The sequence below is a fragment of the Salminus brasiliensis genome, chromosome 4 (assembly GCF_030463535.1).
Source record: "Salminus brasiliensis chromosome 4, fSalBra1.hap2, whole genome shotgun sequence".
Classification (NCBI taxonomy): Eukaryota; Metazoa; Chordata; class Actinopteri; order Characiformes; family Bryconidae; genus Salminus; species Salminus brasiliensis.
This window is the reverse complement of record NC_132881.1, coordinates 32,303,889-32,322,216: the sequence shown is the minus strand read 5'-3', so window position 1 is coordinate 32,322,216 and position 18,328 is coordinate 32,303,889. Positions and strand designations below refer to the sequence as shown.

The 18,328-nt window shown below is 38.2% G+C and overlaps 1 protein-coding gene across 1 annotated transcript; it reads right to left on the bottom strand.

The window, feature by feature from the left end:
• Nucleotides 1–882: 882 nt before the first annotated feature.
• Nucleotides 883–11,343, bottom strand: hif1an (hypoxia inducible factor 1 subunit alpha inhibitor). Its single transcript, XM_072678057.1, has 8 exons — nt 10,802–11,343; nt 8,392–8,642; nt 5,391–5,539; nt 5,020–5,165; nt 4,816–4,922; nt 4,369–4,432; nt 3,574–3,684; nt 883–3,288 (listed from the first exon to the last, which is right to left on the bottom strand). Exons 1-8 carry the CDS (start codon nt 10,982–10,984, stop codon nt 3,232–3,234), a joined length of 1,068 nt encoding a protein of 355 aa, XP_072534158.1. The 5' UTR covers nt 10,985–11,343; the 3' UTR covers nt 883–3,231.
• Between the last annotated feature and the right edge of the window lie 6,985 nt (nt 11,344–18,328).

Below are 18,328 nucleotides of genomic sequence, written 5' to 3'. Positions count from 1 at the left end.
CTGCAAAGAGCAAAACTAGATTTTGTCTTTAATTAGGCAAAGGTTTGACTTTAGCCTTATTTAGAGACTGTGGAAGTACCGTAAACTGGCAGTTCATGCTCAAGTCTTCAAATGACTGGGTCAAAATGTTCAGTATGATGTGAAAGACTGAGCTCCAGTTTGGGGGCAATTACTTTTACACATGGGTGAATGATCTGAAACCCTTTCAAATCCCTTGATCAATATACAAAAACAAAGGAAACTGGGTTGGGGGCAAATGCAGTATTGTACCCTGCTTGTATTTAAAAAACATCTAGCACCCTGGTGAGATTTCCAAAGTTTAGGTCAAGCTAACAGTGCTGACTGGTGTACTTTGTTTTGGACACTGTGGTCTTATTTGCTCATCTGCAGCCATGTGTCACTATAATGGGATTATTTACCCTTTTTGGACTGAGCACTTCCTCAGCCACAATGCAAATGACTGTCAACTTTATCTTCAACTTTAAAAACTATGATGTAACTGACTTTGGAGTACTTGTGGTACACTGGTGAGAACCCTATTCCCAAGTGTAGTTAAATTGCTCAGCGAGATGATGCTCCTGCTGCATACCTCATCTTACTGTAAAGGTGGCAAGTTATTAACCTTCATTAATGTTTTTTTATTATTAATCTTGTAACTGGACCGAATGTCTATCTCTGCTTGGCAGACTGTCTTTGCTTAGAAGTTGCATCTTGCTTCTGATTTTGTTGACCTGCCAGGGGAGTTCCAATTTATTTTCCATCATATACCACACACTAGACTTGTATACCCTATTACACACAGTGTCCTGTTTTCTGAAGCTGTTTAGCCCAATTGGCACTTTTGTATCAATGTTATGCACTTAGGAAGTATAACAAGAGAGATTTGTGTCTAAAAGGTTGTTTTATTTAACTACATGCACAAAAGGTTGGAACATTCTCCGATTTCAGTAGCCATCCGATTCAACAGTACAGCAGAGAAAGTTATTCAAGGAAACAGTTCAATTAAAAAAGGGGTCAGAGGGCAGGATCATGCTAAGCATTTTTGTAAATTGCTTTGTACATTCTCTTTCAGAGAATCCTCTACGAAAGCAGTTACTTCCTAGGAATGCCAAAAACTGGCCAATATCTTACATCTTGGTGATAAGCTTGCCAACATGGAGAACACACTGGTTTACTGCCAAGTAATGATTGAGTGGGGTCTTTATACATTTTCTTTTTAGAGCCTCACAGGTAAAAACAGTAAAATGTGATTTCCAACCCTGAATACAGTTTGACGGGTACATCATAGCTAGTAGTGAATTCCACCAAACAGATAAACAAACCAGGATCAAATGAGTTCAAATCACCCATATTCCAAGGCCTATATTCCTATAGCTTCTCAGAGTAGGAATGCTAATAAAGGCTGAGATTATTTAGTTATTTATGATGACTTTACTGACAGTGACAAACTCTAGATCAGCAGTGCTACTCTGAGAAGCTTCACGGATACAAGCCCAAACTTAGATGCTCTGGCTACAGAAATGTTCATTCATTTGGGCTTCAATAGACTATTAACTGTTTTTATAGATACAAAAATTAGGCATTCTGCAACAGGTTTTACATGTAAAGTCACAGTCATGACAAAAAATGGTTTCTTTTCATTTTCACCCTTCAATGAGGAACAAGTAGCAGTTTGAAGTGTTTTCATTGCACAGTTACTACTTGGATATTTTTGCAAGTGCCTAAACATTTAAAATCCCCATTAGTTTAAGTGCTAATACAACTTTCTCTCTTTCAATGGTCTTTATAAAGACAGACAACACAGGAATATTGCCATTACGTTTTAAAAAACAACACTAAAACCATTAGTCTTTCAACTAAATCCAATAATCAGATATTCAAGCATAACTCCATGTTAGGAAAATGAATTTGGCACATGTGCAGGTAGTTACACACACTGACTCTCACTACATTCTACCCCAAATTATAACCAAAAGTATAAGTGTGGGCTGATCATCATCAAATCTTTTTGTGGACTATTTGTTAATGCTGAATTTATTTGTTAAATAGAGTACCCTGGCCAAAATAAACAAATACTGACATCCACAGATGAAGATACCTACACCATACAGATAAACTAATGGATAAATAAGATGGTTAATCAAATCTCTTTTAAGTAGGTAAATAACGGCGGCATTAAGCACAGTGGAGACACAGCATTCCTTTTTGTTTGATTTTAGAATATTGGACTATTTAAAAACATCATCATCAGAAAACTTCAGAAATAATACTTTTTTAGATTCATTATCATTATTAAATCCTGGTGGGTTTTATTAATGATAATGATCTTTTCTACCCATAAAATAGCTTTTATTGAATTCTGACAGCAATAGTTATTGGAAATGCCTTGTAGATACAGTACAGTAAATTACATACTTGCCCTAACCTGTAATTACAGTCCTGAAATTGTACCACATGTAAAACAAATTGTTCCATTCAAACAAATTTACAAGTTAAACAAGAAGTGAATAATAAAACATATGCCTGAATGTACATAAAATGAGAAAAAAAAAATACAATGTAGAAATACTTAGCAATCATCAAACTTCATTTAGTCACCCAGCTATGACCATATGCCACACGTTCCTTCAGCATTTTAAAACAATACTTCCTGTTGACTGCAAACCTACTGGCAAAACATTTTAGGCCATAAAGGGGATAATCACAGGCTAGATAAAATATTGAAATATTGATTTCAAAAGTTTTTTTTTGTTGTTGCACAAATTACTGTGTACTGTAAAATTCTAGGAGTGATTCTAATTAAGCTTACAAGAAGAACTAACATAACGGTTAGGTTTTATGGATATGCTTTGCTCATGAACAAAAACCTCCAAACTGTAAGAATTGGATATTTCCTTTTGGCACCTTGCCCTAAGATAGAATCAACAATAAAACGAGGCGCTGCGGTTGGCGTATCTTGTGCTTTGAATGGTTCTTCCCCCTCCCTGCTATGACATGTCACTCATCAGTATCACACTATGCTTTTGACTCAAATGATGCAAAAAGTTCTCTCTAGTGGTACCTTCCTTGAATAGATATAGGACTAACAAGACAATCAAAGCAGACTTAAATACAGGCAGCCAAAACACTGCCAGACATTGTCAATTCAAAAGTCTAAATGTAGACAAGCATACACGCACATCCCTTACATACAGCATCCCCTCAAACGCACACAAACCAAATGCCTGTCAATTAGCTTGGACCTTGCTCGTAACGGCCCTTGATCATCATGTTCAGTAATGGGCCAACCTGTAGAACAAAGACATACTGCAAGTTAAATGCGTCCATGTCCCACCCTGATATTAAAAATTTGTGAATATTTTTGAATGTTGTTGTCATCATTTCCTGAACAGATAACAGTAACAGGTATGTATGTTCACTTTTATTCTGCTTTAAACCAGGTTAGATACAAATATATCTGTAACTAGGTTATTGTCAGGGTCAAAATACAGAGGGAATTTCTCCAACGCACTAATCTTGCTGAAGAGTTTAAAATAGAATAGCTTTATGATTAACTGCTCTACTTTTTAGTACCTCATGTGGGTCCCCCAAGGCCTCTCCCAACATCTTTTCAATGTTCCTCATAATGGCCACCTTCTGATGTGCTTTCAGTGGGTACTCTATCCTCTTTGGAGTAGGAGCGCCCTGAAAAGACAACATTCAATTTCTGGTTAATTTAACAGATCACATAATGCAAAAGGCATTTCATTCTGCTAATATCAAGTGGTGTCTTAATACAAAGAATGTTTTATTACAGTATGTGCCCAGTGTCCTTTTCACTCTGACAGACTGCACCAAGAACTGTTGGATTCTAGTTAACACAAAGCTCCAGGGGACCATTTTTGAAATCATATAGCCATAGCATGAGATAGTCAGTGGCTGAAGACCAGAGAGACCTAAGGGCATTTAGGTGATACCCTTACAACTGATGCTACTGCTGCATGATTTCAAAAATGCAAATGGGCTTTTTTGTGTGTTAACTAGAACCAGTTCTTCAATTTGTGCATCCAGGCTATCCAGGCCAAGACTAATTGCAACAACAGCACATTCAAAGCTGTTCATAAATTAAGTCAAAGGCTAGGAACACGTGAGGCACTTCAGTAATCAGTACGGGTTCATTTGGAAGAAGTCCAACTAGTGTGCCTTTCTATTTTTATAAGGAATGCTCCTGCATTCACTGACACTTCTTCAGTTTCTATCCTGGATACACATTTGCAAATATGTTTAACCGGCAAGGCTGTAAATATACTTCATTCAATAAATCTACTATACTTTAGACTTAACATTCTATTGTGGGAAATGAGAGCATCTAGGACATCTATGAAATACCTTGTACCAGAAGTTGACAGTGATTGTAACTCCTCCATTTAACAGGGACTCAATGTGATGCCACCTACAGTATTACAAACAAACACAGCCTACATCACTAACACCATTAGGATTCAATGTTATCTACTTTCATAGGTGGAGCTGATCAATAAGTCATTAGACAGTGAGCATTTGTTTTGGCTGCTCTGCATTGGGTGTGAACTAAAACAATGACCTGTCTATATTCCTGTGCATGCTCCCCATCTTATTTTTTAAAATTAAATGTACTAAATTCACTAAACTAATACTAAATATTAATATTAAAAAATAATAAAATAGGCTAAATATGTAAAATACTCCAATCACAGTCATACTGGACTGCAGAACCAAAACAAGAACTGCTTCTGTTTAATAACTTAAGTATTTGTAATCATTCTGCTCTACATTTAAATTAAAAGCATCTCTTACCAATACATTGGGATGTATAACACATCACCTGGTCCAACAACAGCCTCATACCCAATGACATCTTTAAATTTTGGAAACTTTTCATAATCAGGGTTTTCAAAATCAACCTATAATGAAAAAAATATGTAAATGGCAACAATACTGTACATGTACATTTATTACACATAACACATCAAATTGAATATTTGTGTCAAGATGTTATACCTGACTTTGTCTATCACACGGGTGATGAACAGGGAAGGGGTAGAGACACTCAAACTGGTCTGGAGGAAAGAGGATACACCTCTTGTGACCTTTTATTTGTGCAAAGAAATTCTGCTGCTCGTCATAATGTGCTGGGGTCACATTGCCTTTTCACAGCAAGAGGATGAAGAGAGGAATATACAACATAACATAAAACAGATTAAATTAAAATCAGTGTTAATGAAAGACATAAAGGGAAATTATATATTAAATGTGTTCCACACATTTAATATTATTATTTAATTATTATTTTAATTCCTAAGATATCTTACACGACTAATGCTGACTAATATTTATTTATTTATTTATTTATTTAGATTTTGGTGCTGTACCTTCCATGCCTATGAGCAGCAGATTAGATGTTAGCTGTCCCCAGTTTCTTTTGGTTTGCTGTTTGTTGATCCAGTTCCAGTTGAATCCCAGGAAATCCACAACAATTTTTCGCCCAACTGTGTCATTCAGGGTTTGCTGCAAGTATACTCTAAAAATCACACAATCAATGTCAGTTCATTAAAAGGTATAGCCTAACACTGTTTAGATGTGTCATCCATTCAAATGAAAGCAAAAGTTCACTGAAAAAAAATCTAATTTACGTATAATTTAAGTGTAATCAATCAATCAATCAATCAATACAGACATCATTGGTTTACATATTTTGCTGGGCCTACGTAGCCAACAAGTAATGAAAGCATATAGCCACCAATTAGCTATTTATATATACATATGAGACTGTAGCTAGGTGTAAATGTACAGGTGTTTATAATGTAGTGCTCTGTGAGTTATATGTTGAATTGTTTTGTATTCCCAACCACTCCTATGTGATTTCTGGCAGTTCTAAGTCATTCATATATATATATATTAGTTTTTGTTGTGTTTTATTTTTCAGTCTCTAGATTTTTCTCAGAAGGTGACTGCTTCAAGCTGAGAGAAAAGGCTACATACAGTAACTCAGATAACTACTCTGTACAGATGTGGTGAGCAGAAAAGAGCAGATGGCCTACAACAGCAGAAGATCACACTGGGTTCCAATACTGTTAGCCAAGAACAAACAGCTGAGGCTGCAGCAGGCACAGGCTCACCAAAACTGGACAGCTGATGACAAAATAAATGTAGCCTGTTCTGATGAAGCTTGATTTATGCTGCGTCACACAGATAGCAAGGTCAGAGTCTGGCAACAACAGCATTAATCCAAGGACTCAACCTGCCTTGTGTTAACAGTCTATGTTGGTAGAGGTGGTGTAATGGTGTGGGGAATGTTTTCTTGGTGCAGTTTGGGCCCATTAATATCAATTGAGCATTAATACCAGTAATACCACAACCTTTTTGAGAGTTGTCGCTGATCATGTTCATCGTGGACTCCATACCATTAAAAACGGATGCTGCTTAAAGGCAGATCGTTTTGGTGCCAGCAAATTATAAACACAGTGCCTGTTAAAGAAAAAATATTTTCTCTGACAGTGTGGGGCCCAGTTTAATATCTTTTCACAGAGCTCAAAGTCTCTGTTAACTACACTGGAGAAACAGCTGGTTATTAGTATTATTACTAATAAAAACATTTATAAAAACATTATTAGCTGCACCAGATTACTGAAGCTGCCATTTCCAAACTTCTGTTGTATCTTATGTTACATTCAGTATTCAATTCAGTTTTCACTTTAAGTTCACTCAAACTGCCAAACAATGCAAATGTATGATTAAGCAATTTTGAGTAAATCAGTAATTCCCAATTCCAGTGTTTTCCCTATTCTACACATTCATCCCAGCCCACAAGAAGATTGTTATTTACTTATTAATGAGTTTAACCATGTGTGCTTTGTGATACAATAATGTGCATAGTGTGGGTTTGCCAGTACTGGGGTTGTTAAGTTATTAAATACAAAACAAAAGCCAACTTAATACAGTCTAGCAAAAATGTGGGTGATACGGGGGGAAAAAGACATTTTCACAAAGCATAAGATCAGAAAATCACAATATCACAGACAAAAAGCACTAGTAGTAGCAGGTTTTAGTTTTTCTCAAAGCATTGCTGACACCACATCCAATGAAACAGCACTACCTGTGTTCTTTGTAATGACACTTGCAATTGGTCAGTGTTCTTTAAAGCAACACTATGTAGCATATTATATTTTTTAAATATTTTAAATATTTTTTAAATATGCTACTTTGGATTTATTACATATTACTCTGGATAAGGAGGATAACCACCATGAGAACTGTGTAACGCTGCATAACAAGTCATATTTGTGTAAAATCTGGTAGTATTACTGTACCATGTCAGTCCACATGCTTCTTTACCATTCAGTGTATTTCTCAGTTTATCCAGAAAATGTTTCCTTTAGAAGTTGCTCAAAACGCAAATTACACTTGATTGTAGGGGGAACCCAGGAGCATGACATGCCCATTTTCCATTGTGTTACTAAATACTGACAACAATATTCAGAAAACATGTTTAGTACAATTTTGTGACAAAATTTATCACGAGAACACTTAAACTGTCATACTGCCCACTTCTAGCCCAGCATAGGAGACATTACTTAGTAAAATGGCTTATTAGAGGTGACCCAAATCCTTTAGAGGCTCCTCAGTCTGTAGGAAATGGTATGAAGCAGCTTCTTAGACAGTATTTGCAGTACCTTACCCAAATTACTAAATGTTAGTAACTTTATCCTTTTAAATCAACCCATTACTTACACTACTGTACCAGACTGACATTCAGCTATGCATAAAACACTAAGTGCATGAGGCAGTATATAAAATGGCAAGCATTCCAAAGTTATGAATCACAACCCACCATTTTATTAGCTCTACCATGAAGAAAACAAGAGAACGGTTTGGGTAATGTTTACATATTTAGGTAAACACTCATTAGGAAAAACAAGCAAAACATATAAGCCCAGTCTAGACATCAGTAAACCCTTATTCCTAAAAAAAAGAATGTGTCAGATTTAAACATGGTAAACTCTCTGTTACTATACATATGCTTTGTCATAACGATAGGGATTGCAAATATTAAAGCAAGGTGTCTAAATTAGGAAGGGGTATGGCAGCCAAACCTTGCATGAAGAGGTCAGTGGTCTGCTCTTCAGCTGGCCGGGTAACAGCTTACTCATGCCCTCTGGTTTGCCCTGCAGCAGTTTTATTTCCCAGATTAGGTTTTAGTACCTCATCTTTGCAAACCTGCTGTTTACAGCATTTCATTGTAAGCTTAACACTTTGGACTCAAACTGGTCAACTGCACACAAACTACATAAACCATGCCCTTAATTTTGAACTACAGCGGTGATCCACACCATCACTTTTGTAAATATGGAATCAGTACATATCCACACTTACCTCTCTTTTCCATTTGACTCTTCTGTTTGATGCATCTTCTCTACAAACTCGGAAAACTTCATCTCTATCCGACGTGATTTTGGCACAAAGTTCTCAAAGTTCGACATTTTCTTCTCATCGTAATATAAGAATTTGTGGTTTTCAGCAATGTACACAGAGAAGTCCCCATTGCCAATGTTTTCTTGCAAGTAATTTATGTCCCACTTGAGTGCTGGGTACACCAAGTTGGTATCAGTTAATACAACAGGTTCCTGTGAAGAAACAAGATGTAATGTAAATTCTACAAAACAATAAACAAACACCACAAAATCTGTACCTAGACTGTATGTTTTCCTTTATTTACAAAACTATCAGCTTAGAATCCATTTTTTCCAGAAATACAAACAGTAAAGAGTAAAGAGGTTGGTGTAGTAGTGGGTAACACCACCTTCCCTGCGGCAAAGTAGGTTTTCATTCCCTGGCTGGGGGATGAGACCCTGAGCAAGACTCCAAATACTCACATTCACCTGCCTGTACAACCTGATTCAAATGTAAGTCACTCTGGATCAGAGCTTCAGCCAAGTGCCATGAATGTAAATAACCTAAACTTATCAGACCTATTGCAATCAAAGTTCATCAGAGACTGGGGGCATCGACCAAAATTCACACAACTAGGATCAGCGACATTACACATTCCTGACATATTTACTCAACTTTGAAATGTGGGGATGTAGATACACATTTTGATCTTCACTGGTTTCCCTCATCTCAGGCTGGCTTGTAGAGAAAATGTTTTAAAGACATGATAATGCAAGGATTAACATATTTTCCACCCAACCCCCACTCTCACCTCCTCCTCCACCCCATTGTCTTTCAGGAGCCAAATATATGTGTGGTCTATTTTAACAAATACATACTTTTTTTTTAGTGCTTGTGCTCTTCTTTTGAGCATGCATGCAAGCATTGCATGCAACTTTGTGAAACCAGGGTCCATGCATTTGCTTAGGGTGGTGTCGCATGAGGTAAGACTTTAAAAAGTTCTAGTATTTAAAGCCAATTAAAATGCACAAAAAAAGCATTTCATGGCACTATTTAGATCATTAAAAGTCTTGGTCATAAAATGCTCATTTCTGCGTGGTAACGTTACATACGAAGACGTATATGAATAAGGGCGTTATTTGGCAGAAGAAGCCCCTGTCTGCTGCTGCCAGTGAGAAAGTGAGAAGTGCTACGTGACCGAAGGAACGTACACAGTCCAGCACGTAGGCGTGCAGCCTGCCTGTGCTCCGACCGCTCCTGCCCGTAGCGAGCGATAAAGCCAGGAGACGGAAGCGCCAGGCAGCAGATTAAAAAAGAAAAGCAAAGAAAAATGCAATTACAGCCTGCATTTGGGGATTCGGAGTGTTTTGCTTTTATCCTGGTTTTTATTTCAATAAATCTTCATTTTAAAAAATGTAGCGTTACGCCTTTTCTAAAACTGCTTTATTTTTTTTCAACACATTGAAAATGCATAAAGACGAACTTGGGTTGCTGTTTTTGATTTACACATTTATAAACAAGGGGCATTTTATTAACATTTCGTTATAATCCGGTCACATGCTGTCGCTGTAAAACTACACGCCGCACTTGCTGCTGCTGCTGCTGCTGCTGCTGCACGCACTCCTCCGCCGCCGCCGCGGAGGCGTGGAGCCCAGATTAGCCTGACGGCGTGTGTTATTGTAAGAGCCTGACTGTAGCTAACAGTGAACCGCTAGGTAAGAGCGGACGGAGCAGTGTATGCTGTTAGCTAATGTCAATTATAATACTCAAAGTCACTGAATAACGTGAAGCAGCAGTCTGCTGGCACGTCCACTCGTTTCCTTCCCCCAGGGCACAAATTCACCCATGCAGCGTTTGTTGTTTCCATGCTACAGACAAGAGCAACACAGCCAGCGCTAGCTCATATAGCTGGTGCTAGCCAGCTAACTGGACGGCCAGTTTATTTGCATCAAATTAAGAGTCTTGGTTAATTAGCTAGCACCATCTAACAAACACACTGAGCTAGACAGGTGAGATTAGCCATTGTGAGCAACTGTAAACACTGGGTGCACCGGAGTGTCGCTTCACCTAAACGAAACGTAAAAGTAGCTAAACTTTTATAATGTAGTCTTCTTACACTATGGGAGCGTATGTAAACACAACAAGCACGAGTAACTCAACAATTCACGTTAGTTCACAAGCTAGCTACATTTATCTACATATCCTCGCTTCCTACACGGTTATCAATTATTCAACAATCGGCTAGTTTTGCTACCATGACATGCTGACAGAAACCGCCGCTGTTGGCAGCAGGCTGGTGAAGTTAGCTAGCTACATGGTTCAGGTGGTTGTTAGCAGTGACAGGCTAACCGGTTAGCTATAGCTAGCTAAAGCAGCAGCGGGACAAAATTACCTCGTTATCGATTAGGAGCTCTGCGCGGGGGTCCGTGTGGGATAGCCGAGGGATCTGTCTTGTTTGGAAAGGATACTTCCGAAGCTGAGAGTCAGACCAAGCTGAAGTGTGGACACCTGAATAAGCGCTAGCACCATCATCGTTGGACGTGGGGTCAGCTTCTACCACAGTCGCTGTTGCCATTTCCTCCGCCTCTTTGTTCGGCTGATGATTGTCCTCGCAGACTGAACACTTCGTTTTCCTGGTGCGGGTTGAACAGCGCAGCCACGCTAGCTAGCTACGTGTACAAAAGCGAAACGACTCAGAGCTGCTGACAACTCTGTTGACAGGTTAGCCAGCGCTAGCTAACTGGCTAACAGGTGAGAGAGCATCGCGGCGAGCACGGTGTGGGGTTTGTTTAGGAGTAGCGGCGGGCGGCGCTGTGTGGATCGGTTTCTGGAACAACGGCGTGAAGCCAGAAATACAGCCGTGTTTTCTTTCGAAAACTAGCTACCCCCGACTCTGGAGCGACCCGCCCCGCCGCGCACCTGCGCTTTCCTCAGATTTCCCTTCAATTATACATGGATTTTTAACTTGAACACAGTCAAAAGTAAATGCAATCTAAAACAACATTTTACATTTAAAATAATAATAATAATAATAATAATAATAATAATGCTGTGTTGAAGTGATTTGCATGTGTCTGGACGCAATCGGCTACGTCGGTGCACAACCGTTTTCCCACTTGTAAATTGCGCTTGAACGGCCAGCGAAGTCGTCTTGACAAGTGGGGGAACTCGGGGTTGTAGACGAGTTTACAAGGTACTCATAATGCGACCTTTCATCTTTTACAACCGTGGAAAAACAACAAACTAAAATGCACCTGCATCTGTCTGCGTTTAATATATAGCAAAGAAAACGGAGAACTGGTATTTTCTGGGCATTCATGCTTTCGGTTTTCCTAAATCTCCCTAGAGGGCAGTTTCCCCACCTAAAAGACTGGTTGTGCTGCCTGAGTTTACTCGCAACTCTCAATTTCAGATCAAAACACACTTCAAACAGTTAGACATGATTTACTTGACTTTATTTATTTTATTTTTGTATAGTTTAGACGTAGGTTCAGTTTACATTTACATTTACGGCATTTAGCAGACACTCTTATCCAGAGCGACTTACAAAGTGCTTTGCTATTTACCCAAGAAAAGCCTTAGCTAGTTAGAATAGACTAATAATACAAAAGATACCTCCAAGATTAGACATTACTAAACACAATACAATAAGGCGACCATAGAACTATTCGTCCAAGTTTACAAGCGTTAGTGTTTTAGAAATGTAATTTTAATACTAGCTAATAACTTTAAAAAGCACACAAAGCTTTATTGTCTGCAGACTGCTGTCTAAATGCTTTGCTTGTGTTTGCAAATTGGGTTTAACATGTAGATTCGTTCCTGATCACCAGCAGAAGAGAATGGCTTAAAGTTGAATTCTGCTGATTTTTAATGAAAACATGAATAAATGGTTAGGATGTGAACAGTTTCATTCAGAGTGGATTGATGTGAAATGTCCAGTTCTGGAGAAACGTATCAGGATTATATCTGGAAAAGGCCAAACCACATTAAAAAGGTAAGTGTGAGCGCACCCAAGACACATTAAGAACAGATACAAATCCCATCACTCAAACCATTTCAGGAGGTGGACTCAGGCGCATGAGACCCACATGTGCAGTGTGAACACACCGATCTCACTAAGACACACTCATAAACAAAATGATCGAGATGGCTTATTTCACAGTCTGATTTAAGTCTGACAAACTGAAGATGCATTTGACTAGTAAGTTTAAATGCATGTGGCTAAAATCTTAAAGGATACACTCCAGATACTAGTCGTATGAAGTGACCAGGTGTGAAGGGGGGTTTCACACCTATAGTTTGTTTGCTCTGGTTCTAATCAGTTAAGGAGTTTCTTACTAAAATGATTCACAACAAACCACATGAGAACTTGCTTATTGGTCAGACCTGTCTGGGGCAGGAGCAAGAAAGTAAATACAGGAAGAAGGTTTGGATGTGTGCATATTTTTGTGCAGTTTAACATTGAGCAGCGGCAGAAATGGCATTTGTTTATAACTGTAGTGATTATCTGGGCAGTATACTAGGATAACACCTGGCTATGGGAGCCATTTAGCTTAAACTTAAAAAAGTACACCTTAAAGTTGGGTCAGATTGAGGTCAGATCACATTCTCACCACAAACAAACTGCTCCAGAGATTGTTTAGGACTGGATCGTGACCACCTCCTCTCAAGGGTCTCAGTTCATTAGTTTTGGTGGTGATTATTGTATTCTCACTTGCCCAAATGAATTGTACCTAGCATGAAAACGTACCAGAGACCAATTTAACCGACCTAAGAAGTGCAGGTGTGAAAACACCTTTTCAAAGTCCAAGTTGTTCTGCAGTTGTTTTGCATAGTGAATAAAACATTTTGTGTGTGTGTGGTAAAAGTTTCAACCAATGATTCATATTATCACCACTTTTAATTAATCTGCATGGGTAATTTTCTGTACAATAAATATTTTCACATTAAACTCCATTCCACAGACTGAATTATGCAAATAGTTATGCAAAGATTCCATACATTTCTGATGACAACTGATTCTTCAGATTGGTTTAAAAACTTTCTAGGGAAGATCAAGATGTAACATACGTATGTAGAGTAGAGTATAACCTCCATAGTCAGTACCTATGACTTTGAAGCTCAGTTTGTGGATGATATTTGAACTTACTGGTTGATGATAATTACTTAATGTGTTAATCAACCACCAGTACTTTAAAACAGACTTTTTGACAAAGACAGGACTGCGCAGAGCCCGATGGATTATGCACATCATAGCCTTTACCTCTTGGTCACCTTGTTCCATCCATGCATTCATGAGTGTATTAGGATGAGATTTACACTTACAGAAATACTATTTCTGCTTTGTCACAAGCATGTGCATTAAATGCAGAGTCACCTTGAGTCTGCATTAAGTAAGTAAATGCTGTTCCTTTGATTTGCCTTTTGGGATTTAGACTTATCAGTTTGATGATGTGTTCTATGAATGCTTCAATGAATGGTCCTGATGCTCTTCACTAGGTGTGTACAGGTTGTGCTGTGCTTACTGAGAGCAAGGGCTTGAAAATCCTCCCTTAGATGGTCAGCTTTTTTATGTGCATCGTAGTAATGATCAACACGCCAGCTCCTCTGGGTCATATGGTAAATTTGATGTCATACACTAACCATCGAGATACTTACTGCTGGTAATGCAGCACTGCTCTGAAAAGGTCACAGAACATGATCATGCCAGTCTCGCTGAACTTCTCCGGCCAGTGGGCCTGGATGTCCTAACTTTTGGCTGGCCTGTCCATGGAATTAAGTGTTCAACAGAGCAACGCCGCCAACTCTCTCGCTTTGGCCGTGATTAGATTTAACCTGACGCTCCTGAAACAACCACTCATCCCTCCAGAATTCCCTTCAGATACATTTCCCTCAAAGTTTCCATCTACTGCTGCGGCTGCACTGGCTTTTACTGATGAGAAACACTCTAGTAGTTGCAACCTTCTGTGTTCACTTGAGGAATTAAAGGATGCACAAACTAATTAATCAGTCACTTCCCATTCATGTGTGTTGTAAATCAGTGCAAGCGAACCAGTATCCATAGGAACAGTAAACCAATGACGATGACTGCGGAATGACAAATCACTTCGGCAGTGCACGAACTGAGCTGAGTGCAAACACACACAAGACAAGAACTGAAGGAAAATGTTAATAACGGGACAGGGAGCGAACACCAAATGATCAGTGCTGAATAGAAGCAGAATATGCATACTTTCACTCTTGTCCCCTCAACATGTCACTTAATGTGAGATGGGTAAGTACACCGATCATCCATAATATTAATACCCCCTGCCTAATATTGAGTAGGTCCCCCTTGTGCCGCCACAACAGATCTGGCCAGTTGATGCATGGACTCAAGACCTCTGAAGGAGTCAACTGCATACAGGGAATACCTCACAAGATCTGCCTTTTTGAAAAAAAAAAACATCTTAACTTTCAATGGAAGTAATTGTAAAATATTTTATTCCAAGTCATTATGGGACTTTTCCAAACTTATGAAATTGTGACAAACAACAGTAGCTGTTCACATTATGTCAAACAGTGAAAATCTGCAAATATGAAGACACAAGGTTTTTGTCCAACAGCAATGATATACTCAGTTGCTAAGCATGCCCTATGAAATAGTGGATCAGATTGCTTAGACGCGTTTGTATGAAAACACACACACATTTACATATCCAGAAATGTATTCATATAAATATTTATTGACACAGTTCATTAATTGGGTATTGTGGCAGTATTGTGACAATTCAGTACAATAACACTAATGTCTTGTCAACCTGTGACCTCTGTCTCTGCATCCTAGGCAGATTATTATTAAGCCATCAAACTCTATAACTACACTCATATTAGCAGCAACTGAATTAATTCACCAGCAGAGGGAACTCTAGCATTGCTGAGATGTTCTTTTCTAAAGGCCACTGAGGCTTTTAATCACTGGAAGAACTGTCATATAGGTTTAATAAATATGCTGAATTTTTCACATATGCATTTCATAATTTTTTTTTTTTTTTTTTTACAATTTAAATATGGAAAACAATACAAAGCAATTTTCAGATACACTGGCCTAAAATTTGGCAGACGTATAATTACAAATACAAAGGTTCAAGGAGGCATGTTTCCAGGCAAATGTAGCCGCCATTTAAATTGTGTGAACATTTCATGATAAACGAACCAAAAGTAAGGCTCCAGAATAAAATTAAATCCTGTTACGTTGAATTACATGGAATAGAAAGCAGCTATGCCCATAATGTAGCTGGCCATTTTGGAGATGCATGTTTTGTATCAGCATGTGTCAGTGTAGCTTCAAATACAGGCATCAATCAATGAAGTCTGATTCTATATCCAAGTCATGTAGCTTAAAACTATGATTCTAAGGAAGTGTCTTCAGCATATAGTTTCCCACCCACCACTGCTCTCACATCCATGCTGACCTTAGCCCCCTCTTGGTGTTGTGCATCTAGAGCTCTTAAGCCACAAATCCTATTAGTCAAGGTTTCTCAGAACCATTAAATGTAATTTTCACATTCTCTGTGGATTGTATCATCACTCCACTTGGGCACATTTTTGTTTCACTTAGAATTGATTTTGCAAATGAAAATTAAAAAAAATTATCATCTTTACAATACATGCAATTGAACATTAACTTTTAGAATAGTAGAGAGTTTTGTGTCTAAAAGTCTGTAGTAGATCACCTGCATATATAAGATTGCTTACGGTTAAGTGAGACCGGAAATGCATGTTGACCTTCCAAAGCGCATGAGTAGATTTAGACATACTTGTGTGGACAGCTCCTAATCTTCAGCTCCTCCTCTAGAGTGTCACCTCTCTCTCAGCCACCTCGGCCTCATGCCCCACTGCAAATCACAGCGGCAAGGCCAATCTCTGCGCCACATCCTTGCTCTCATTTGGGTATATAAAGGTTTAGCAACAACATTTAAAAATGAAGTTGAAATTTACTAAATATTTTAAATGCATATCTATCTGAATAGAGAATATTAAATGAAGAGACATATCAAGGCATAATATCTGAGGTAGCATCAGATGAGATTAAAATGCGGTGTTTGATCATGTAACTACTGCTGATATGGGCTATGTTTCCCAAAAGCATATTAGGTACATTGATGATTCTTCAATTGTTGTGTTAGCACCATAATGATAGCACCATTTAAGATGATCTTAATACATTGATAACTTTGACCATGGGTAAACGTTTATGTGGTTAAAAGTTGGAACACATATTCGGAAGGTCTCTTATTAGAGAAGACCAGGTCTACTGGGCCATCTGCTCCACAGGGTTAAAATGGGTGGTCGGAACGTCGATAGCAGTAGTTCAAAATGAAAGCCCTATCTGATTAGTGTCAATGGGATTTTTTCCCTCTTTTCTTCATAAATAAGATGTCAATGAGGTGCTTCATTGACACGTCTCTTAGTAAAGAAGACTACACTTGCAGGAATGAACTTATCCCATTCAATAGAGGTTTAATCAGCTTTTATAAGAGAACATCACTTTTGGAGGGCCTCAGTTTTGTCAGTGTGTGCTACTGTAGAGTTGGCACTTTTGCAGGTGGGTTGGTAGCTGGCAAGTATTTGTTTATAAACCCTACTTGTTTAGGTACAATACTTGAACTAACTTCTATTCATCAAACAGTGTGAATCCATGCAAAGCCTTTTCCCAAAGTCCCTTTGAAGGCGACAGCCCATTGAAGGAGGAGGAGAGGGGGATTAGCTTCTTCAGCAGCGGTGCATTTCCGAGGGAGCTGATTAGCTCGCCATTCATTGTTAAATCGAGCAAAGGAAGGCCCTAGAGGAGTGAAAGAAGCCAAATAGGTGGGCTTGGAATAAAACATCCACAGGAAGCCCAATACAGGCTACATGAAGTTTCCCAACATTTTTTTTCTCCTGAGATGATGGCGTGAAAAGGAGATTAGCATACAAAATTAGAGGCAGGATAATTTGAGGGGCGACTTGGTTCATGTTTTCCCTCTGTCTCGACAAAGTTAATTAAACTAGTATTAAACAGTAAAGAAACATCCAAGTGCCAAGGCGTTGGGAGCTCTTTGAGGATTACTAAGACTTAAAAAAAAGAAGCATTTGAAAAGAAGAAATTGAGGAGAGGCGTGAAGGAAGGAAGACTATAATTAAAACTTTTTTTTCCTTATTGTTTCCCTGCCCCAGGGTTATCTGACACTAAATACAGAAAGAAGTAGAGAGTATATGCTGCACCCTTCAAAAAAATCTACACTCGGAACTGTTGTGTATAGAGGCTATTTAAATAAACAGTCAACAATCAATAGTACACAATAGCTGCACGATAGTAGAGGATCAGTGGTGTATTTACACAAATGTTAGAGTTAATTAATATTAAATTTTGTAGCAGATTGTTGAGTGTATTTATAATCAGCAGTTTAAATATGTTTCTAGAACAAATATGAACATATCTTAAAAAATGAGTTCGGAGAGGACACAGATTACACTGCTTTAATTATAAAAGTATAGTGAAAAAAATACAAAAGAAAAAAAAAGAACTAACAAACACCACTACATAATATATATGCAATAAATAAACAATATACAAAGTGCTTCATCTTATTTACAGTTCATTTACAGATTTGACATCCAGTGTGATTCTTATCTCAGTTTCAAAATACAATAACATTTAGTTGCTTCAGCAGCAACTAATAGTACAGAGAATGGAGAAAAGACAAAGACATTTCTGTGGGTGAAGGTTTTGGAGACGCTATTTTAAAGAAAGTCTAATGTTCTCTATTTAATGGTTAAATATGCTTTTTCAGTGCTATCTTTAAAATGCATAATGAGAGGTGCCTAAATTCCTTTAGAAACATATCAGTTTGAGAAATATTTGTAAATACAGAAATCTGGTTTAAAATACTGAGAC

What these genes read in the sequence shown, in the direction of transcription:
- hif1an (XM_072678057.1), bottom strand. Translation starts at nt 10,984, where the DNA reads ATGGCAACAGCGACTGTGGTAGAAGCTGACCCCACGTCCAACGATGAT. An exon ending in CGTGTGATAGACAAAGTCAG is followed by an intron (nt 4,923 to 5,019) that starts GTATAACATCTT and finishes TTTTCATTATAG; the next exon opens with GTTGATTTTGAAAACCCTGA. An exon ending in CCTTGGGGGACCCACATGAG is followed by an intron (nt 3,289 to 3,573) that starts GTACTAAAAAGT and finishes TTTGTTCTACAG; the next exon opens with GTTGGCCCATTACTGAACAT.